The sequence below is a fragment of the Mobula birostris genome, chromosome 1 (assembly GCF_030028105.1).
Source record: "Mobula birostris isolate sMobBir1 chromosome 1, sMobBir1.hap1, whole genome shotgun sequence".
In the NCBI taxonomy this organism is placed as follows: Eukaryota; Metazoa; Chordata; class Chondrichthyes; order Myliobatiformes; family Myliobatidae; genus Mobula; species Mobula birostris.
This window is the reverse complement of record NC_092370.1, coordinates 226,393,688-226,416,883: the sequence shown is the minus strand read 5'-3', so window position 1 is coordinate 226,416,883 and position 23,196 is coordinate 226,393,688. Positions and strand designations below refer to the sequence as shown.

At 43.6% G+C, this 23,196-nt stretch overlaps 1 protein-coding gene across 3 annotated transcripts in view; it reads right to left on the bottom strand.

Moving 5' to 3' along the window:
• rps6ka5 (ribosomal protein S6 kinase, polypeptide 5) overlaps positions 1–23,196 on the bottom strand; it is a 315,467-nt gene that overhangs the window by 25,192 nt on the left and 267,079 nt on the right. For all 3 annotated transcript variants that reach the window (XM_072272845.1, XM_072272856.1, XM_072272865.1), the window contains 2 exons: positions 17,447–17,638; positions 12,036–12,195 (listed from right to left, as the gene is read on the bottom strand). In XM_072272845.1, the coding sequence (XP_072128946.1) occupies positions 12,036–12,195; positions 17,447–17,638 (352 nt within the window). The remainder of the gene's footprint in view (positions 1–12,035; positions 12,196–17,446; positions 17,639–23,196) is intronic.

Genomic DNA, 23,196 nt, shown 5'->3' with positions numbered 1-23,196 from the left:
AAGAGTGCTTGCGTGAGATTTTCGCTACGGAGAACAGCGCGGCAGTGATTGTAGAGTAGTATTTCTACTTTATATAGGCTATGTATTCATCATATCATTCCTGCTTTTACTATATGTTACTATTATTTTGGGTTTTATGTGTTATTTGGCATGATTTGGTAGGTTATTTTTAGGTTTGCGAACGCTCACTAATTTTTCCTATAAAAATTAATGGTAATTGCTTCTTCACTTTACGACATTCCGGCTTACAAACCGTTTCATAGGAACGCTCTACCTTCGGATGGCGAGGGAAACCTGTACTGTAAATTTGATTTAAACACAGAAACTACTGGCAGGAGTCATCAGATCCCACTCAGCATCTGGTGACAGAAGCAGTAGGGAAGGTGTTTGAGGTGTTGGACTGCTTTTCTTTCCCAATGCTGGTTATGCAGAGATTTAGGATATTTTTAAAGTCAAACATCACAGAAATGAGCCCTTTAGTCGAATTGGTCCATGCAACCAAAATTCCCATCTAAACCAGTCCCAATAGCCCATATTTGTTCCATATCCATCCATACCTCTACTTTCCATTTACCTGTCCAAGTACTTTTCATATGTTGTTAACGTATAAAAGTCTTGGGTACATATATATAGCTAGGGTGCCTAAGATTTCTGCACAGTACTGTAGTAATTTTACGTACTGTTTAGCTGTTGCCACAAAAAATATACAAATTTCATGACATATGTGAGTGATGATAACCTTGATTCTGATATTGGTCATTTTGTGAACTGAGAATGGGAAGGGGGAAGGGGGAAGGGAAGGGGGAAGGGGGAAGGGGGAAGGGAGAGGGAAATCATGTTTGAGGAAGGGGGAAGGTTGCGAGGGGAGCACCACAGAGACATTCTGTAATGATCAATAAACCAGCTGTTTGGAACAAAATGACCTTGCTTGGTGTCTGCACCCGCACCACCTCTCTCCTTGCCCCTGGCGCTCTTGCGGTGCTCCATCCTCACCATTCCCAACACTGTTTGCTCACAAAAGATTTACAAACTCATTCTTTACTTCACGAATGACAAACACAGTACTATGCAAAAGTCTTAGGCACCCTATGTAAATATGTAAAGACTTTTTCCAGAGTACTGTACCTACCTTAACCACATCTTTTGGCAAGTCACTCCATAAAGTGTCTATTCTCTAGGAGAAAACACTGCCCCTCAGATTCCTACTAAATCTCTCTATCACCTTCTAGTTGTTGATTCCCCAATTTTGAGAACAGTGCGCATTGCTCCATCTATGTGCCATAAGATTTTATACACCTCTGTAAGATCACTCCTCATTCCCCTACACTCCACCAAATAAAGAATTGATATTGGTATCAGTATATAATGACCTTGGTGACCTACAGTTTATTAGGGAAAGTGAGCAGGACATAGATAGGAGATATAGGAAGTTAATCACCCTGAAGCTGCAGGAGTTAGATAAGTGGGTGACTGTCAGGGAAGGGAAGGGAAGGGAAATAGAGAGCACCCCTGTGGCCGTCCCCCTCAGTAATCGTTATCTCATTTTAGATGCTGTTGAGCGGGGTGACCTGACAGAGGATGACCACGGCAATCAGGTCTCTGACACTGAGTCTGATTCCGTGGTGCAGGAGAAAGAGATAATGATGAGGAATGCGGTAGTCATTGGGGATTCCATGGTGAAGGGAACAGACAGGAGGTTCCGTCAGCATGATAATCATAACTGCATGGTGTGTTGCCTCCCAAGTACCAGGGTATGGGATGTCTTGGATCAGGTTCAGAGTATTCTGAAGGAAGAGGGTGAACACCCATAAGTCTTGGTAAATGTTGGTAGATAGAAAAAGGGAGGAGATCCTGAAGAGAGAATTCTGGAAGTTGGAAAGGAAGCTGAAAAGCAGGATCTCCAGGGTAGTAATCACAGGATTGCTGCCTGTGCCACATGCTAACGAGTGCAAGAATAACATGATCAGGCATATTAATGTGTGGCTGATAAGTACAGTAGGGGGCAGGGCTTTGGGTTCCTGGATCACTGGGGCCTCTTCTGGGGAGGTACGACCTGTACAAAAAGGACGGGTTACACCTGAACCCAAAGGAGTCCAATATCCTAGTAGGCAGGTTCAACAGAGCTGTTAGGGAGGGTTTAAACTAATTTGGCAGGGGGATGGGAACCGGAGAGATAGGGCTGAGGAAGGGGAAAACAGAAATAAATCAAAGATAGCGTGCAACAGAGATGATAGAAAGGACAGGCAGATGAGGCCAGTGGGATGAGTTACAGGGCAATAGAGGCGCGGTGCAGTTAAAACAGAAAGCAAAAAATACTGGACTGAAAGTGTTTTATTTGAAAGCAGACAGCATTAGAAATAAAGCAGACGATCTTGAAATTCAGCTACAGATCGGCAAGTATGATGTTGTGGCCATCTCTGAAACTTGGCTAAAGGATGGCTGCCATTGGGAGCTGAACTTCTAAGGATAAATGGTGTATCCGAAAGATAGGTTAGTTGGCAGAGGGGGTGGTGTGGCCCTGTGTATAAGAAATAATATTAAGTCATTAGAAAGGGATGACATAGGATCGAAAGGTGTAGAGTCTCTATGGGTTGAGTTTGAGAAATGGCAAGAATACAGGCCTCCAAATAGCAGCCAGGATGTGGATTACAAATTACAGCAGGAGATAGAAAAGCCGTGTCAGAAGGACAATGTCATGATAATCGTTGGGGATTTTAACATGAAAGTGGATTGGGAAAACCAGGTCAGTACTGGACCTCAAGAGAGAGAATTTGTAGAATTTCTAAGGGATAGCTTTTTAGAACAGCTTGTTGTTGAGCTCACTAGGGGATCAGCTGTGCTGGATTGGGTGTTGTGCAATGATCTGGAGGTGATAAGCAAGCTTAAGGTTAAGGAACCCTCAGGGTACAGTGATCACAATACGATCGAGTTCAGTTTGAAATTTGAGAAGGAGAAACTAAATTCCAGTGTGTTGGTATTTCAGAGGAATAAAGGAAATTACAATGGCATGAGAGGGGAAATGGCCAAAGTTGACTGGAAAGGGACAATAGTGGAAAGGACAGCAGAGTAGCAATGGCTGGAGTTTCTGCGAAAAATGAGGGAAGTGCAAGACAGATATATTCCAAGTAAGAAGAAATTTTTGAATGGAAGAGGGACACTACCGTGGCTGACAAGTGAAGTCAGAGCCAAAGTAAAAGCAAAAGAGAGGGCATACAAAGAAGCCAAAGATAGTGGGAAGATAGAGGATTGGGAAGATTTTAAAAACTTGCAGAAGGAAACTAAGAAGGTCATTAAGAAGGAAAAAATGAAGTATGAAAGGAAGATGGTGACTAATTTCAAAGAAGATACTGAAAGCTTTTTTAAGTATATAAAGAGTCAAAAAGAGTTGACAGTAGATATAGCACCAACAGAAAATGGCACTGGAGATATTGTAATGAGAGACGTAGAGATAGCAGAGGAACTGAATGCGTATTTTGCATCAGTCTTCACAGTGGAAGACATCTGCAATATACCAGACATTCAAGAGTGTCAGGGAAGTGAAGTACGTGCAGTGAAAATTACGACTGAGAAGGTGCACAGGAAGCTTAATGGTCTGAGGATGGATAAATCTCCTGGAACTGATGGAATGCACACTCGGGTTCCGAAGGAACTAGCTGGAGAGATTGCAGAGGCATTAACAATGATCTTTCGAGAATCAATAGATTCTGGCAGTGCACTGGATGACTGGAAAATTGCAAATGTTACTCTACTATTTAATAAGGGTGGGAGGCAGCAAAAAGGAAACTATAGACCTGTTAGCCTGACATCAGTGGTTGGGAAGTTGTTGGAATAGATTGTTAGGGATGAGATTGTGGAGTACCTGGAGGCACATGACAAAGTATACCAAAGCCAGCATGGTTTCCTGAATGGAAAATCCTGCCTGATTAATCAACTACAATTTTTTGAGGAAATTACAAGTCTGGTAGACAAAGGAGATGCAGTGGATGTGGTGCACTTGGATTTTCAGGCCTTTGACAAGGTGCTGCACATGATGCTGCTTAGCAAGATGACAGTCCATGGAATTACAGGGAAGTTACTAGCATGGGTGGAGCATTGGCTGATCGAAGAAAACAGAGAGTGGGAATAAAGGGATCCTATTCTGGCTGGCTCCCAGTCAGTTACCAGTGGAGTTGCACAGGGGTTGGTGTTGGAACCGCTGCTTTTTACAATGTATGTCAATGATTTGGGATTAATGGATTTGTGGTTAAATTTTTTGATGATACAAAAATAGGTGGAGAAGCATGTAGTGTTGAGGAAACAGAGAGTCTGCAGAGAGACTTAAATAGTTTAGGGGAATGGGCAAAAAAGTGGCAAATGAAATTAAATGGTGAAAAGTGTATGGTCATGCACTTTGGTGGAAGAAATAAACGGGCAGACTATTATTGAGATGGGGAGAGAATTCAAAATGTAGAGATGCAAAGAGACTTGGGAATCCCTGTGCAGGATATCCTAAAGGTTAACCTCCAGGTTGAGTCTGTGGTGAAGAAGGTGAATGCAATGTTGGCGTTCATTTCTAGAGGTATAGAATACAAGAGCAGGGATGTGATGTTGAGGCTCTATAAGGCACTCGTGACACCACACTTAGGGTATCGTATGCAGTTTTGGGCTCATTATTTTAGAAAGGATATAGTGACATTGGAGAGGGTTCAGAGAAGATTCACAAGAACAATTCCAGGAATGAAAGGGTTACCGTATGAGGAACATCTGGCAGCTCTTGGGCTGTATTCCCTGGAGTTCAGTAGAATGAGGGGGGATCTCATAGAAATATTCCAAATGTTAAAAGGCCTGAACAGATTAGATATGGCAAAGTTATTTCCCATGGTAGGGGAGTCTAGGACAAGAGGGCACGACTTCAGGATTGAAGGACGTCCATTTAGTAGTGAGCTGCAGAGAAATTACTTTAGTCACAGGGTGGTAAATCTATGGAATTTGTTGCCATGAGCGGCTGTGGAGGACAAGTCATTGGGTACATTTAAGGCAGAGACTGATAGGTTTTTTTATTAGCCAGAGCATCAAAGGGTATGGGGAGAAGGTAGGGGAGTGGGGATGACTGGAAGAATTGGATCAGCCCATGATTGAATGGCAGGGACTTGATGGGCTGAATGGCCTACTTCTGCTCCTATACCTTATGGTCTTATTATTGCCACACATACCAAGATGCAATGAAAAGCTTGTCTTGCATACAATTTATACACAGTGCATTGTGTAAAGGCTACCAAAAGACTGCAGTGCAGGTAAACAATAAACTGCAAGATCATAGTGAGACAGACTACAGCCAAAAGGTCTATTCAACAGTGGGATAGAAGCTGTCCTTCAGTCTGGTGGTTTGTGTTTTTAGACGATTGCATCTTCTACCTGATGGAAGGGAGAAGAGAAAGTGTTTGGGGTGGCTGGGGTCTTTGATTTTGCTGGCTACTTAGAAGTATAGACAGAGTCCATGGATGGGAGGCTAGTTCATGTGATATGTTGAAGTGTGTCCACAACTCTCTGTAGTTTCTTGTGGTCACAGGTAGAGTGGTTGCCATACTAAGGCGTTATGCATTCAAGCAGAATGCTTTCAATGGTGCATCAATAAAAATTGTTTAAGAGTCAACGGAGACGTGTTGAATTTCTTTGCTCTCCTAAGGAAGTAGAGGCATTGCTGAGCTTTCTTGGCCTTGACCAGGACAGATAGTAGGTGATATTCATACCTAGGAAGTCCCAACCTGCTCAGCCTCTCGACATCTCAGTCCCTGAAGTCCTGGCAGCATCCTGTAGCTTCAAGTTACTGTACATTAACATCTCAGAAGATTTTTCCTGGGCCTAACACATTGATGCAATCATGAAGGCCCACACCAGCAGTTATACTTTTTTAAGAGATTGAGCAAGTTTTGCATGTCACCAAAGACTTGCAAATTTCTAATGTACAGTGGAGAGCACTCTGACTGGTTGCATCACAGCCTGGTATGGAGGCTCCAATGCCCTAGATCACAAGAGGTTGCACAGACAGCTCCATCAAAGGCACAACCTTCCCCTCCACTGAGAACACCTTCACAAAGTGGTTCCTCAAAAAGGCAGCATTCATCACTGACATCCCTCACTGTCCATGTCATAGAAACATAGAAAAACATAGAAACATAGAAAATCTACAGCACAATACAGGCCCTTCAGCCCACAAAGGTGTGCCAAACATGTTCCTACCTTAGAAATTACTAGGGTTACCCACAGCCCTCTATTTTGCTAACCTCCATGTAGTTATCCAAAAGTCTCTTAAAAGACCCTATTGTATCCGCCTCCACCACCGTTGCTGGCAGCCCATTCCATGTACTCAACACTCCCTGCGTAAAAAACTTACCCCTGACATCTCCTCTGTACCTACTCCCAAGCACCTTAAACCTGTGTCCTCTTGTGGCAACTATTTCAACCCTGGGAAAAAGCCTCTGACTATCCACACGATCAATGCCTCTCATTATTTTATACACCTCCATCAGGTCACCTCTCATCCTCCATCGCTCCAAGGAGAAAAAGCTGAGTTCACTCAACCTGTTTTCATAAGATATGTTCCCCAATCCAGGCAATATCCTTGTAAATCTCCTCTGAACCCTTTCTGTGGTTTCCACGTCCTTCCTGTAGTGAGGCGACCAGAAATGAGCACAGTACTCCAAGTGGGGTCTGAGCAGGGTCTTATATAGCTGCAACATTACCTCTTGGCTCCTAAATTCAATTCCACAATTGATGAAGGCCAATACACCGTATGCCTCCTTAACCACAGAGTCAACCTCTGATCTGGGCCGACATTTACGTGCCAGGCGGCACCTAATTAATTACGTAAACACCAGGAATTCTGCAGATGCTGGAAATTCGAGCAACACACGTCAAAGTTGCTGGTGAACGCAGCAGGCCAGGCAGCATCTCTGGGAAGAGATACAGTCAACATTTCGGGCCTGACAAAGGGTCTTGGCCTGAAACATCGACTGTACCTCTATGTACTATGCTCGATGTCATCCCGATTCCCGTAAGTGATACTACACTATACATACATTATTTCTACTTTATATCGGCTGTGTATTTTTATGCTTTATTTGGTATGATTTGGCAGCTTCATCGCTTAAAGGTTACTGGAGAGAGTGTTTTTGCCAAGAGCGCTTGTGTGAGATTTCCTGCCGAGAGCGCTTGCGCCGTGTTTTGCCAAGACCACTTGCGTGAGATTTTTGCTACGGAGAACAGTACAGGCAAGGATTGTAGAGAAGCATTTCTACTTTATATAGGCTGCGTATTTATCATATCATTCCTGCTTTTACTATATGTTACTGTTATTTTAGGTTTTATGTGTTATTTGGCATGATTTAGTAAGTTATTTTTGGGTCTGCGAACACTCACAACTTTTTCCCATATAAATAAATGATAATTGCTTCTTCGCTTTACAACATTCCAGCTTATGAACCGTTTCAAAGGATCGCTCTACCTTCGGTTGGCGGGGGAAAGCTGTATTCATTAAGTACTTCTGTTATTTCCTCTGGTTCCAAACACACTTCCACACTTGATAGGTCCTATTCTTTCACGTCTCATCCTCTTGCTCTTCACATACTTGTAGAATGCCTTGGGGTTTTCCTTAATCCTGCCCAAGGCTTTCTCATGGCCCCTTCTGGCTCTCCTAATTTCCTTCTTAAGCTTCTTCCTGTTAGCCTTATAATCTTCTAAATCTCTAACATTACCTAGCTCTCCGAACCTTTTGTAAGTTTTCTTTTTTTCTTGACGAGATTTACTACAGCCTTCGTACACCACGGTTCCTGTACCCTACCATAAATTCCCTGTCTCATTGGAACGTACCTATGCAGAACTCCACACAAATATTCCCTGAACATTTGCCACATTTCTTCCGTACCTTTCCCTGAGAACATCTGTTCCCAATTTAAGCCTCCAAGTTTCTGCCTGATAGCCTCGTAATTCCCCTTACTCCAATTAAATGCTTTCCTAATTTGTCTGTTCCTATCTCTCTCCAATGCTATTGTAAAGGAGATAAAATTATGATCACTATCTCCAAAATGCTCTCCCACTGAGAGTTCTGACACCTGACCAGGTTCATTTCCCAATACCAAATCAAGTACAGCCTCTCCTCTTGTAGGCTGATCTATGTATTGTGTCAAGAATGTGGACATGATGGAGGATTACAAATACCTGGGGATACGAATTGACAATAAACTGGACTGGTCAAAGAACACTGAGGCTGTCTACAAGAAGGGTCAGAGCCGTCTCTATTTCCTGAGGAGACTGAGGTCTTTTAATATCTGCCAGACGATGCTGAGTATGTTCTACGAGTCTGTGGTGGCCAGTGCTATCATGTTTGCTGTTGTGTGCTGGGGCAGCAGGCTGAGGGTAGCAGACACCAACAGGATCAACAAACTCATTCGTAAGGCCAGTGATGTTGTGGAGATGGAACTGGACTCTCTCACGGTGGTGAGTGAAAAGAGGATGCTGTCCAAGTTGCATGCCATCTTGGACAATGTCTCCCATCCACTACATAATGTACTGATTGAGCACAGGAGTACATTCAGCCAGAGACTCATTCCACCGAGATGTTTCACAGAGCATCATAGGAAGTCATTCCTGCCTGTGGCCGTCAAACTTTACAACTCCTCCCTTGGAGGGTCAGACACCCTGAGCCAATAGGCTGGTCCTGGACTTATTTCCTGGCATAATTTACATATTACTATTTAATTATTTATGGTGCAACTGTAACGAAAACCGAGTTCCCCCGGGATCAATAAAGTATGACTATGACTATGACTAAGAAACCTTCCTGAACACACCTAACAAATTCCACCCCATCTAAACCCCTTGCTCTAGGGAGATGCCAATCGGTATCTGGGAAATCAAAATCTCCCACCACGACAACTATGTTTCCCTATCTGCTCCTCGATATCCCTGTTACTATTGGGCAGCCTATAAAAAACACCCAGTAGAGTTATTGACCCCTTCCTGTTCCTAATCCCCACCCAGAGACTCCATAGACAATCGCTCCATGACGTCCACCTTTTCTGCAGCCATGATACTATCTCTGATTAACAGTGCTACGCATCCACTTCTTTTGCCTCCCTCCCTGTCCTTTCTGAAACACCTAAAACTCTGCACTTGAAGTAACCATTCCTGTCCCTGAGCCATTCAAATCTCTGTAATGGCCACCACATCATAGCTCCAAGTATTGATCCATGCTCTAAGCTCATCCACTTAGTTCACAATACTCCTTGCGTTAAAATAGACACATCTCAAACCATCAGTCCCTTCTCTATCACCTGCTTATCCTCCCTCACACACTGTCTCCAAGCCTTCTCTATTCGTGAGCCAACTGCCTCTTCCCCAGTCTCTTCAGTTCCGTTCCCACCCCCCATCAATTCTAGTTCAAACTCTCCCCAGTAGCCTTAGCAAACCTCCCCGCCAGGATACTGGTCCCCCTGGGATTCAAGTGCAACCCGTCCTTTTTGTACAGGTCACACCTGCCCCAAAAGAGGTCCCAATGATCCAGAAATCTGAATCCCTGCCCCCTGCTCCAATCCCTCAGCCACGCATTTATCCTCCACCTCATTCTATTCCTATACTCACTGTCACGTGGCACAGGCAGTAATCCCAAGATTATTACCTTTGCGGTCACGCTTCTCAACTTCCTTTCTAACTCTCTGTAGTCTCCTTTTAGTACCTCTTCCCTTTTCCTACCTATGTCATTGGTACCAATATGTACCACGACCTCTGGCTGTTCTCCCTCCCACTGCAGGATATCGTGGATGCGATCTGAAACATCCCGGACCCTGGCACCTGGGAGGCAAACTACCATCTGAGTTTCTTTCTTGCATCCACAGAATTGCCTGTCTGACCCCCTAACTATAGGGTCCCCTATCACTACTGCCTCTCTCTTCCTTTCCCTACCCTTCTGAGCCACATGGCCAGACTCTGTGCCAGAGACACGGCCACTGTTGATTCCCCCAGGTAGGCTGTCCTTGCCCAACAGTACTCAAACAGGAGTACCTATTGTTCAGGGGGACAGCCACAGGGCTACTCTCTAGTACCTGACTCTTCCCCTTCTCTCTCCTGACTGTTACCCACTTGTCTGTCTCCCATGGCCCCAGTGTGACCACCTGCCTATAACTCCTTTCTATCACCTCCTCGCTCTCCCTGACCAGGTGAAGGTCATCGAGCTGCAACTCCAGTTCCCTAATGCGGTCCCTTAGGAGCTGCAGCTCGACACACCGGGTGCAGATATGGCTGTCCGGGAGGCTGGGAGACTCCAGGACCTCTCACATCTGACACCGAGCATAGAACACTGGCCTCACACACATACTTCCTTCCCGCAATTAACACAGGTAAACCTACCTCGCCTCGTCCCATTACTGCCTAAGCCCGCTGAGTCAAAGCCCTACCACTCTGCTACCCTCTCACTCCCATGCCTGCTGGATATGGCGGTCTTCTTTTTAAACTTTTCCTGCTCTACTGGCTGACGTCACGCGCCTGCACAGTCTTGCCTCTCTTTATCCCGAGTAGTAAAATGCCTTCGCTCCAGAAATCCTTAGCCATTCCACTCGCAGCTTTCTTGCTTCAAATCTAAAACCGCTGAAGATTCCTTGCCTTTTTAAACCTTTCCAGCTCTACTGGCTGACGTCACGCACCTGCACAGTTTTGCCTCTTCCCATTACTACTAGAAAATTTTGTTTGGTACAAAACAATACCAGTGGTTTTATTTCTTCAGATAGGGCTCACAGTAAAAATACAGACAGGTTGTACAAAGTTAGATACACAATTCAATATAGGTTAGAAGCTCAGTACAACATTGTGAGCCAAATGGCCTGTAGTGTTCATGCTGTTTATACAGCTTATGCATAGTTTTCATTAATTCTATCGTATTGCTTTATTTTCCTGTAAACACCTGCAAGACAATGTCTCAAGTTAATATATGCTGAGAAATACATAATTTGAGAATAAATTTACTTTGATGTCTCTGTAATTCGACCATGTTCAGTCAGGTTTATAAGTATTTTTTAAGCACTCAGCATTTACAGACCCAAAAGCAAATTTATTTTTAAAGTATGTGCTCTTTCTTCACTGCTCCCTTCTAGAAAGAATGCTTCACCAAGGAAGGGCAGGAGCATTTAATCCCTGGGATTAAAGTCAGCATGGGACCTGCTGACTTTATCCAGAAGGTAGCACGTAGAGCTCAGAGTCAGCAGTGACTGACGGAGCAAGGGAAATGGAACAGGACAGTAAAAAGCAGTAATGTAATTGAACACTGACAAATGAGGACCAGCTACTTCACCCTCTGACCCACTAACCTTGTGTTATCATTGTCACAATACCTTTTGAACGAATCGTCAGGAGCTGCTCAATTTAACATCAGCAATTTTATGTTCAATGCAATATTAGAAATTAACACAGAAGCAAACTTCTGCTCATAGAACATAGCATAGCACAACACACACGTGGCCTTCAGCACACAATGTTTTGCCGACCATTTAACCTAACACAGAAGCAAAACCAGTTTTGATCTGTTAACTCTGCTTACGAAAAGTTATGAGAGGTGTCAGCAGGGTAGACAGGGTCAGTTTATATATCCAGGGTGGAAATATCAAATACAAGAGAGCTTAGGTTTTAGGTGAGAGGGGAAAGCTTAAAGGAGATGTACAATGCAAGTTTTCCTTCAGCACAGAAAGAGAAGTAGGTGCCTGGAACACACTGCCAGGGCAAGTGGTGGAATCATTTAAGAGGTATTTAGACAGGCAAAGAAGACCATTTACAGTGAGATGAGATTGGCATCATGCTCAGCACAGACAGGTTGGGCCAAAAGGCCTGTTCCTGGGCTGTACTGTTCTATGTTCCTCACTTTACAAATGCTGCCTAGCCTGTTGAATATTCCCAACATTCTCTGTTTTAAGAGAGGGAACCTACCTCTAAAAGCAGGTAGGGAGTAATGAAGAGGGAGGACAATGATGCAAATGGTCAGGAGGGGAAAACTGGTAACTAGCCAATCTCACCTTGTATGAGCTCCTTGGCCTCTTGCGAGACGCTTCTCCAGGCTTCCCCTTCGAATGAGAAGTCCCCTTGCTTTATCTTTTTCATGATTTCTTCTGCACTTGTGGAAGTCAATGTCTGTTCTTCACACTGGAAGGGAACTTTGCCTGATAACATGGTGTACTGTCGGAGGAAGCAACAGGCAAAAGTGAAAACTCAAGTTTAAATCTTAAAAAGCATAGAAAATAGAAGACATAGAAAACATAGAGCACAATACAGGCCCTTCAGCCCACAAAGCTGTGCCAAACATGTTCCTGCCTTAGAACTGCCTAGGCTTTACCCATAGCCCTCTATTTTTCTAAGCTGCATGTACCCATCCAGGAGTCTCTTAAAAGACCCTATTGTTTCTGCCTCCACCACCACCGCCAGCAGCCCATTCCACGCACTCACCACTCTCTGCTTAAAAAACTTACTCCTGATATCTCCTCTGTACCTAGTTCCAAGCACCTTAAAACTGTGCCCTCTCGTGCCAGCCATTTCAGCCCTGGAGAAAAGCCTCTGACCATTCACATGATCAATGCCTCTCATTATCTTGTACACCTCTATCATGTCACCTCTCATTCTCCGCTGCTCCAAGGAGAAAAGGCCGAGTTCACTCAACCTATTCTCATAAGTCATGCTCCCTAATCCAGGCAATATCCTTGTAAATCTCCTCTGCACCCTTTCTATGGTTTCCACGTCCTTCCTGTACTGAGGCGACCAGAACTGAGCACAGTACTCCACTGTGGAGGCAGGAGTATTATTTTTACTGTGTTGAATAGGTTTAGATCCATGACAATATTTGTAAGCAAATCACTATTTTTCTCTAAGTATGGGGTGCTTAAACAACTGGCTTGTCTACAAATAAATGCAGGTAGACAATAAAGTGCAAGTTTTACAACAAGGTACATTGTGAGGTCAGGAGACAGTCTTATCACAGCAGGGGAATCAAAATCAAGTTTAAGTATCACTGGCCTATGTCATGAAAATTGTTGTTTTGAAGCAGCAATACATTGCAATACATAATAAAAAACTATAAATTACAGTAAGTATACATATAAAATTAAATTCAGATAAATATGATCAAAAAGTGAGGTAGTGTTTATGGATTCATTGTCCAATAATCATATAATAGGGGGATAGGAGTTATCCCTTGTGCCTAGTTGTACAGTCGGCCCTTCTTATCCGCGAGTTCCGCATACACGAATTCAACCAACCGCGAATCGAGAAAACCCGGAAGTGCTCTTCCAGCACTTGTTGTTCGAGCATGTAGAGACTTCTTTTTCTTGTCATTATTCCCTAAACAATGCAGTATAACAACTATTTTACATGGCATTTACATTCATTAGGTATTATAAGTAATCTAGAGATGATTTAAAGTATACGGGAGGATGTGCGTAGGTTATTGTGGAGCGGGATGGAAAAAAAACGGAAGTTCTCTTCCTAAGTAAGTTGGAACAGGTACATCCGGTATTATTTAGCGTCAGTTAGTCAAACGTTTGTTTTAGTATATATTTTATCTTTCTATGCATATAAAACACTTAGGAAACGTATGTTTCAGCGCCGGGCTCGAGTTTGATCCAGTGACAGACCGCTCCTGAGCACGCTGTCCATGCCTGTCGGGTTGATGTGAAGGATCAAAAACCCAAAACCCAAAAATTAAACCACTGCGTTGCTTAGTAATAATTGTAGCTTTAATCGGGGCAGGGCTTTTCTCACTTTATCCTTTAAAATTGATCCGATCGTTGACCGACTGTAGCCTAATGCTTCTCCAATGACCGATTGCGTTTCATCTCCTTCCGATTGCTTTATTATTTCCACTTTATTTTAAATCACGATCGAGATTATTTTCGTGAACAGAAACACTGCGGATTCAGAGCTCCGACGCCAGGTCCTAATGTCCACCGCACTGAGACAGGTTAAATAAGATCCGGGGTTCCGCTGGGTCCTAAGGTCCACCGAATTTAGACAGGTTGAATAAGGGACTTGAGCATCCACATTTTTTGGTATCCGCGAGGGGTCTGGAACCAATCCCTCTCCATTACGGAGGGCCAACTGTACATGCTTGCAGGCTTTTGTGCCTTCTGTCCAATGGGAGGGGGAGATGAGGGAATATATGGGGTGGGTAGGTCTTTAATTATCTTGGCTACTTTACTATGGTAGTGAGAAATATAGACAGAGACTATGGAGGGGAGGCTGGTTGCCGTGATGTTCTGAGCTATGTCCATAGCTCTCTGTAGTTTCTTGCAGTTACGCAAACAGCAGTTGCCATACCAAGCTGTGATGCATCCAGATAGGGTGCTTTCTATGGTACATCAATAAAAATTAGTGAGGTTCAATGGGAACATGCCAAATTTATTTAGTCTCCTGAGAAAGCAGAGGCACCAATGAGCTTTCTGTGGCATCTAAGTGGTTGGAGCAGGATAGGATATTTGTGTTGTTCACTCCAAGGAACTTCAGTCCTATACTAATTCCATTATTTGAATCTCCCCACATGTCCATAAACCTCCTGCTACCTACCACCCACAATGCTTCAGTGGCTAATGAGCCTACAGGCCCGCACACCATTGGATGTGGCAGGAAACTGGACCATTCAGACACATACCACATGTAGTCACATGGACAACATGCAAGCTCCACTAAGACAGCTGGAACTATTACATTAACTACAGTGCTACTGTGCCACCAAAGCTTTATTTATCCACCCATATTTATTTCAAGTAGCCACATTTAGTTTCCCAGATGCCATAGTGGGGTTTGATCTCATGCCTTTGGATCATAATAGTCATAATCATAGTCATACTTTATTGATCCCAGGGGAAATTGGTTTTCGTTACAGTTGCACCATAAATAATTAAATATTAATAGAACCATAAATAAATAGTAATATGTAAATTATGCCAGGAAATAAGTCCAGGACCAGCCTATTGGCTCAGGGTGTCTGACCCTCCAAGGGAGGAGTTGTAAAGTTTGACGGCCACAGGCAGGAATGACTTCCTATGACGCTCTGTGTTGCATATCGGTGGAATGAGTCTCTGGCTGAATGTACTCCTGTGCCCAACCAGTACATTATGTAGTGGATGGGGGACATTGTCCAAGATGGCATGCAACTTGGACAGCATCCTCTTTTCAAACACCACCGTCAGAGAGTCCAGTTCCATCCCCACAACATCACTGACCCTATGAAAGAGTTTGTTGATCCTGTTGGTGTCTGCTACCCTCAGCCTGCTGCCCCAGCACACAACAGCAAACATGATAGCACTGGCCACCACAGACTGGTAGAACATCCTCAGCATCGTCTGGCAGATGTTAAAGGACCTCAGTCTCCTCAGGAAATAGAGACGGCTCTGACCCTTCTTGTAGACAGCCTCAGAGTTCTTTGACCAGTCCAGTTTATTGTCAATTCGTATCCCCAGGTATTTGTAATCCTCTACCATGTCCACACTGACCCCCCTGGATGGAAACAGGGGTCACCGGTACCATAGCTCTCCTCAGGTCTACCACCAGCTCCTTAGTCTTTTTCACATTAAGCTGCAGATAATTCTGCTCACACCATGTGACAAAGTTTCCTACCGTGGCACTGTACTCAGCCTCATCTCCCTTGCTGATGCATCCAACTATGGCAGAGTCATCAGAAAACTTCCGAAGATGACAAGACTCTGTGCAGTAGTTGAAGTCCGAGGTGTAAATGGTGAAGAGGAAGGGAGACAAGACAGTCCCCTGTGGAGCCCCAGTGCTGCTGGTCACTCTGTCGGACACACAGTGTTGCAAGCACACGTACTGTGGTCTGCCAGTCAGGTAATCAAGAATCCATGATACCAGGAAAGCATCCACAATGCAGTGTACCCCCATGTGACAGTGAATTCCATTCCCAAAAAAGCAGTCTGTATTGCAAACCCCTCCCACCCAAGAGGGTGGTGAATCTGTGGAATTCATTGCCAGATTGGTTGTGGAGCCCAAGTCATTGGTCATTGGGTATTTTTTTAGAGGAGGTTGATAGATTCTTGGTTAGTAAGAGCGTCAAAAATTAGGGGCTGAGGGCAGGAGAATGCAGTTGAGAGCGATAATAAATCAGCCATGACAGAAGGGCAGAGCAGACTCGATGAGCCAAACGGCCTAATTCTGTGTCATATGGTCTTGTGATTATAAATGGGGATATATTCCTACTGGAAGCTTTTCTCTCAACAGCAATGCCACAGTTTTGCACCTTCTACAAATAAGAGAATTCTAATTGCAGAAGAAAAAAACCTTTGTTGTTTTACTTAACTACAAATGATGTTACATAAAGTATCATTGTACACTATCAACAGAAAAAATTGCCTTGTTAGTTTCCAAAGCAAAGCTCTTAAGCGGCCTCTTGCTGCCCTTTGTAAACTAGTTCAGTTCTCTACATTCATTTTGCATTTTCTTTTCCATATAAATTCCATACAAATGAATTTTTATTCTGGATCTAAATTCCCTTAGTAGTGATTTGTGAATTCTGTAAGGATGAGTTTCCATTACCTCAAACTGCCGTAACAGCGGGATACACTATCCACATGCACTTTTCTCAGAGGGGCTGCAAGGACACACTAGATTCAACACTGGCTGGCTGCAGAGCTGAAAGGTGAAGAGCTCTGGCAGATCAGGATTCCGTCCCGAACCCACTCTCTCCAGCTTCAGCAATACGTTTTCTCAGCCAAGCTGTAAAACTACCAGGATATAAACACTGTACAATAATCTGAGTGAGTGTTAAATCCACAATAGACTTTAAAATGGGAATAACAGGGATAAAGACACAAGCCCATTCGACATAGCAGCAGAATTAGGCCATTCGGTCCATCGACTCTGCACAGTCATTCCATCATGGTGGATTTGGTATCCCTTTCAAACCATTCTCCTGCCTTCTCCCACCTATCCACATAAATGAATAACACCCAGTCCTGCCTCTATGTTCAGTTTATTGTTTCTAATCATGTTTTTATAGAAATCAATGAAAAATAAGCATCTGTATTCCCTGGACAATAGATAAGAAGCATGAATAGAGTGGACAGCACAGAGACTTTTTCTCTGAGCAGAAATGGCCAATACAAGAGTCCATCATTTTAAGGTAAGTGGAGGCAAATATTGGGGGGGGGGGGGGAATGTTAGAAGTTTTTTCCCCCCACAGACAGTAGTAGGTCCATGGAATGTGCTGCTGGGGTAGTGGTAGAGGTAGGTACATTTAGGTCGTTTACTAGATTCTTAGATAGGAACATGAAAATGGAGGTGTATGTGGCAGGGAAGGATTAGATTGATCTTAAGGTAGGTTAAAAGGTTGATGTAACATCAACGGCTGCAGAGCTGTACTCTGCTGTATCCTCCTGCGTTCTAGGCTCTATGTTCTATATCAGCCCAGGTCTTGCTACCAGCTTACCAAGATGACACCCAAACTCCACAGATCACAAGATTCGTCGTAACCATCATCCTTCAGCAGTTCAGGAGCTGCATAATGCAGTGTGAAACATGGAGTCTTCAGCGGCTGATTATCAGGAGGTTTCAAGCGTGCAAAGCCGAAGTCTATGATTTTAATTTCTGTGCTGTCACTTTCGTCAGCGTACAGCAAGTTCTACAGAAGACAGAGGGTGAGAAAATAGAAACAGGACTATTAATAAATGTTGTTAGCCAGTAATAGTATAATATTCAAGGAAGTATTCATGCAAAATTTCCTCTATCACATAATTGTTGCAAAAATAACATTATAAACTGTAAAGGAGGATAATTTTTTGTCTTTCTAAAAACCATCAATTCACTAAAAATATCAATTACATCAGTGATTTTTGATTCAAAATCATATTATAAGCACCTGGTTATTTTAGAGAACAGTTTAAAAATGGTAGAGATAAATTTGAAGTGATGTGATCCATAGTCTGTTCACACTCTCAGCACTAATGCAATTATTTTAATTTACAAATGCCAAATGATAAACACCAATGCATATTACCAAGCACTTCCCATTGCTTCAGTATACACATAACCTCAACTTTAGCTTAAGACCATAAGACATGGAAGCAGAATTAGGTCATTGAATCCATTGAGTCTAATCTGCCATCGCTACTAACTGAAAATGATCCCTGCAGAGCATTACAAGGAGTCCTCCGTTCAGCTACTACCACTCATAGATTCACTGTAAAAACCGTCGTAACATTTCTACAGTTGTGGGAGCCGAGTTATTGGGTATATTTAAAGCGGCAGTTGATAGGTTCTTGATTGAGAAGGATGTTGGGGGTTGCAGCAAGAGGATGAGAAAATGGGGTTGACAGGGGTAATAAATCAGACATGATGAAATGGTGGAGCAGACTTAATGAGTCAAATGGCCTAATTCTGCCCCTATGTCTTACGGTGCTGATTAAAGGCCTGCGGCTGACCAGCCTTGATCAGATTAAACAGTGAGGCAGATTTGAGGGGCTGAATGTTCTACCCCGATCCTATTTCTTGTGGGAAAAATACTTGGGAAGATTATAAGGTGATGGGGAAGGCAGAGGGTAGAGAAGGGCAACACTGTTGAATAAGAGCCAATAAAGGCTGAAGCGATAAATTTATTTTCTCGAGTATTTTCTATGACGATCGGAAAAATCAACTTTTTTAACAGCAAGGTGTCCTGCCTAAAGATAGTTCATCTTCTCATCGAATGGTAAAATGGCAAATTGGTTTAGAGCTTAGAGGTGAAGTTTAGAAGAATGAGGAGGATCTCATTGAAATGTACTGAATATTGAAAGGCCTAGATAGAGCAGATGTGGACAGGGTGTTTCCATTAGTGGGGGAGTCTAGGACCAGGGGGAATAGCCTCAGAATAGAATGACATCTCTTTATATGTCAGGGGGCAGTGAATCTGTGGAATTCATTGCCACTGATGGCTGTGGAGGTCAAGTCATTGGGTATATTTAAATTGGAGGTTTAAACCCAGGTTCAATTCCCATTACTGCCCGTAAAGCGTTTGTACGTTCTCCCCATGACCATGTGGATTTTCTTCGGGTGCTCCGGTTTCTTCCCACAGTCCAAAGGTGTACCGGTTGGTAGCATAATTGGTCATTGTAAAATTGTCCCATGATTAGGCTAGGATTAAATCGGGATTGCTGGGTGGTGTTGCTCGAGGGGAAGGAATGGCCTACTCCGTGCTGTATAAAACTATAACTGAGTGGAGGAGCAGACTAGATGGGTCGAATGGCCTAACATTGCTCCTCGTGTCTTATGGATTCCTGCAAAATCCCAATGTTTATTGTGTATGACTATGATATGATACAGTCTATAGACATCTGGCTTTGCACAGCTTGGTTCTGTACCTTTAAGGCACAAATTAGCATTTATTTAATTAGGACTAGAATATTAAAGCAACAATGCTAAGGGCTCTGATGGGTGGAAGCGAGACCCCAATAATCCTATCAGCAGTCCTTGCAATCCTCTATAGGGACTTGTGGTCAAATGCCTTGCAATTCCCATACCAGACAGTGATGCAGCTGGTCAGGGCATTCTCAATGGTGCTCCTGTAAAAAAATAGCTAGAATGGGGTGGGGGAAGGAGGGAGGCTCACTCTCCTCAGGAAGTGGAGATGTTGCTGTGTTTTCCTTACCAAAGAGGTGGTGTTGAGGGACCAAGTAAGATCATCCACCATGTGCACTCCCAGGAATTTGGTGCTCCTAACTCTCTCCACGAAGGAGCCATTTATGTGCAGTGAGAAGTGGTCAATCTGCACCTCCTAAAGTCCACAATCATCTCTTTAACCTTGTCCACGTGAAGTCTCAAGTTGTTGTGCCTGTACCACTCCACCAGCCGCTCTACCTCCTTTCTGTAATGCAGTCTCACAGTCATCGACAAGGCCAACCACTGCTGAATCATCAGTGAACTCGATGATTTGGTTTGAACTGGATTGAGAAGTACTGTCATGCGTCAGCAGCGTAAACAACAGCAGGCTGAGAATGCAGCCCTGAAGGAGGTATCAGTGCTCAGCATGATGGAGCTAGGGACATTGCAGTCAAAACAGACTGACCAATCTTTTAATCAAGAAACAGAGAGAGGTGTTGAGACCCAACAAGGACAGTTTACCCACCAGCTTCTGAGGGATTATTGTATTAAATGCCGAGCTGAAGTCAATAACAGCATCCTAGCATATGAGGCACCGTTTTCCAGGTGGGACAGGATGAAATGGAGGGCAGAGGCTATGGTATCATCAGTGGACCAACTTGAGCGATAAGTAATTGGAAAGGGTCCAATGTAGCAGGAAGATGGAAGATGGGAGATAGTTCAGCAAGGCAAAGACCACAATGTTCACTATATTTTCTTTGTTCTAATTGTATTTGCTATTTGTAAAAAAATTTGTATAATCTATAATTATGTATTTCTTGTACAAGTTGCTTACATGATGCTGTGATGTGGGTGCAAGTAAGCATTTCATTGTACTTGTGCATATAATAATAAACTTGACTTTGACTCTCAGGCTTTTGGATTACAACAAACTACCCATGCAGTACAATTTATATTTTTTAACTGTTGGTTAGGGTAAGGAGCTTTTTGGAGCACTAATATACAAAACATACAATGGCAGTTTATAGCAAGAGCATCAAATTTAATGTGCAGCAAATAGGTTGAAGTAAAGACTAAACATGAGGAATTCTGCAGATGCTGGAAATCCAAAGCAACACACACAAAATGCTGGAGGAACTCAGCAAGTCAGGTAGCATTGATGGAAATGAATCAACAGTCGCTGTTCGGGCCAACACATTTCATCAGTACTGGAAAGGAAGGGGGAAGACTCAAGAATTAATTTAAAAGGTGGAAGGAGGGGAAGCAGGATAGCTAGAAGGTGACAGGTGAAGCCAGGTGGGTAGGAAAGGTAAAGGGCTAGAGAGGAAGGAATGCTATAGGAGAATAGAGTGGACCAGAGGCAAAGGGCGAGGAGGGAACCCTAGGGAAGGTAGGAAGCTAGAGTGGGGAATAGAAGAGAGGAGGGGAGAGGAATTTTTTTAAACCGAAAGGACAAATCTACATTCTTGCCATCATGTTGGAGGCTACCTAGGCAGAATAAGGTGTTGCTCCCCTACGATGAGGGTGGCCTCATCCTGCGCAAGAGGAGGCCATGGACCGATATGGGAGGCCATGTTGGAACAGGAATGGGAAATGGAATAAAAATGTTTCGCCAGCAGAAGGTTCTGCTTGAGGCACTTGACAAAGTGGTCCTCCAATTTATGACAGGTCTCACCAATCTAGAGGAGCACCAGACACAATAGATGACCCCAGCAGATTTGCTGGTGAATTGTTGCCTCATCGGGAAGGATTGTTTGGGGCGCTGAATGGAGGTGAGGGAGAAGGTGAACATGTGGGTGTAGCACTTTAGCTGCTTGCAGGAATAAGTGGTGGGAAAAAGTTCAATGGGGAGGGAAAATTGGACAAGGAAATAATGGAGGGTGTGATCCTCTGGTAAGTGGGGGGTGGGTTGGGGGGAAGAGAACTGTTCCTTTTCAGTCCTGAAGAAATGTCTTGGCCCAAAACCTCGACTGTTTATTCATTTCCATAGATGCTGCCTGACCTGCTGAGTTTCTCCAGCATTTTGTGTGTGTTGCTTTGAAATAAAGACTATCCTGCCTGCAAAAATAGATGTGACTAGCAAAGAAGTATTTAAAATGAGAGCATAAATACATGATTTGCTTTCAAAGTCTAAACAGTGGCTTAGGTATTGGTATTGGTTTACCATTAATCAAAGATGGCGCCAAGCTACAACTTCCGTTGAGTCACAGCTCAGATTTAATTGTACTTTAAATTGTTTTTTCTTAGGTTTGCAAAGGTTATTTTGGGGACAGGGAGAGGAGTTAGGTAACAGGTTAGGGATGTGGAGGAACTGGAGGTCGATCCAGTGTCTAAGTCTCAGCTCCACGTTTGAAGACTGGTGATGCAGACATGGGATATCTGCGCTCGAATATCAGATGTTGGACTGGCAGATAGAGGATGGGTCCCACCCCCACCCCAGGTCAGCAAGCTGTCAGCTTGTTCCAGAGCCGCAGTTTCCATGCAGGCAGGAGGAACAAGTTCTGATGACTCCCTGGGTTTGCAAATTGATGAGATCAGAGTTCAAAGTCTACGGTATGGGGTCCCATCATCTGTGAGTCTGGAGCTCAACCTCTAGTGTTTGGTGATCGGTGTGTCATAAGATCACTGCAGAGGGCCATAAGACATAAGAGCAGAATTAGGCCATTTGGCCCATCTAGTCTGCTCCGAGGATCGAATTGGAAGTTGAGGCACATTGGCCATAGTCAAGTCTGCAAATCCCTTAGTTCACAAATTCCTGAGAGTCCGCTGGGGAGGTCGAAGCCCGGTGTCTGCAGGGCCCAAGTCAATGGCCTGTTCTGCAGTTAAAGGACTATGTATGTGTGTGGGTGGGGGAGGGGGAGAGAAGAGGATCAGGGCCTGTTTTTGCTGTTGCTGTATCGTTGTTTGTGTTCTGAGTTGTTCTACCAAGCACGTAGGTATGCTATGTTGGTGCCAGAAAGTGTGGCAACACTTGTGGTCTGCCCCCTAGTACACCCTTAGGTGTATTGATTATTAACGCAAACAACACATTTCACTGTACGTTTCAATGTACATGTCACAAATAAACTTCAATCTTGAATCTTATTATTGTCATATGTACAAAGATACAGTGAAAGGCTAGTCTTGCATACTGTTTATGCAGTTCGAATCATTACATTAGAGCTAGAATAAGGTACAATAAAGTATAAAAACTACTGAAAGGGAGCAGTGTAGGTAAACAATAACGTGTAAGATCGTAATGAGGTAAATTGAGGTAATAAATTAGATTCTATTGTAAGAAGCAAATCTAATCAGATCTAGGAAGAGGTGCAGTCAACGTTTCAGGCCAAGACCCTTCCTGACGAAGGGTCTCGGCCTGAAACGTCGACTGCACCTCTTCCTAGAGATGCTGCCTGGCCTGCTGTGTTCACCAGCAACTTTTATGTGTGTTGCTTGAATTTCCAGTATCTGCAGAATTCCTGTTGTTCTAATCAGATCTGTTGAGTTCTTCGAGGTTTATTTTGCGTGGAAAATTTCTGATAGCAGAGCACTAACGAGCAAAAAAATAGGTTACCCAGAACCAAAGTGAACAGGATAATTTTTTATAAAACAGAAAATCTGCAGATG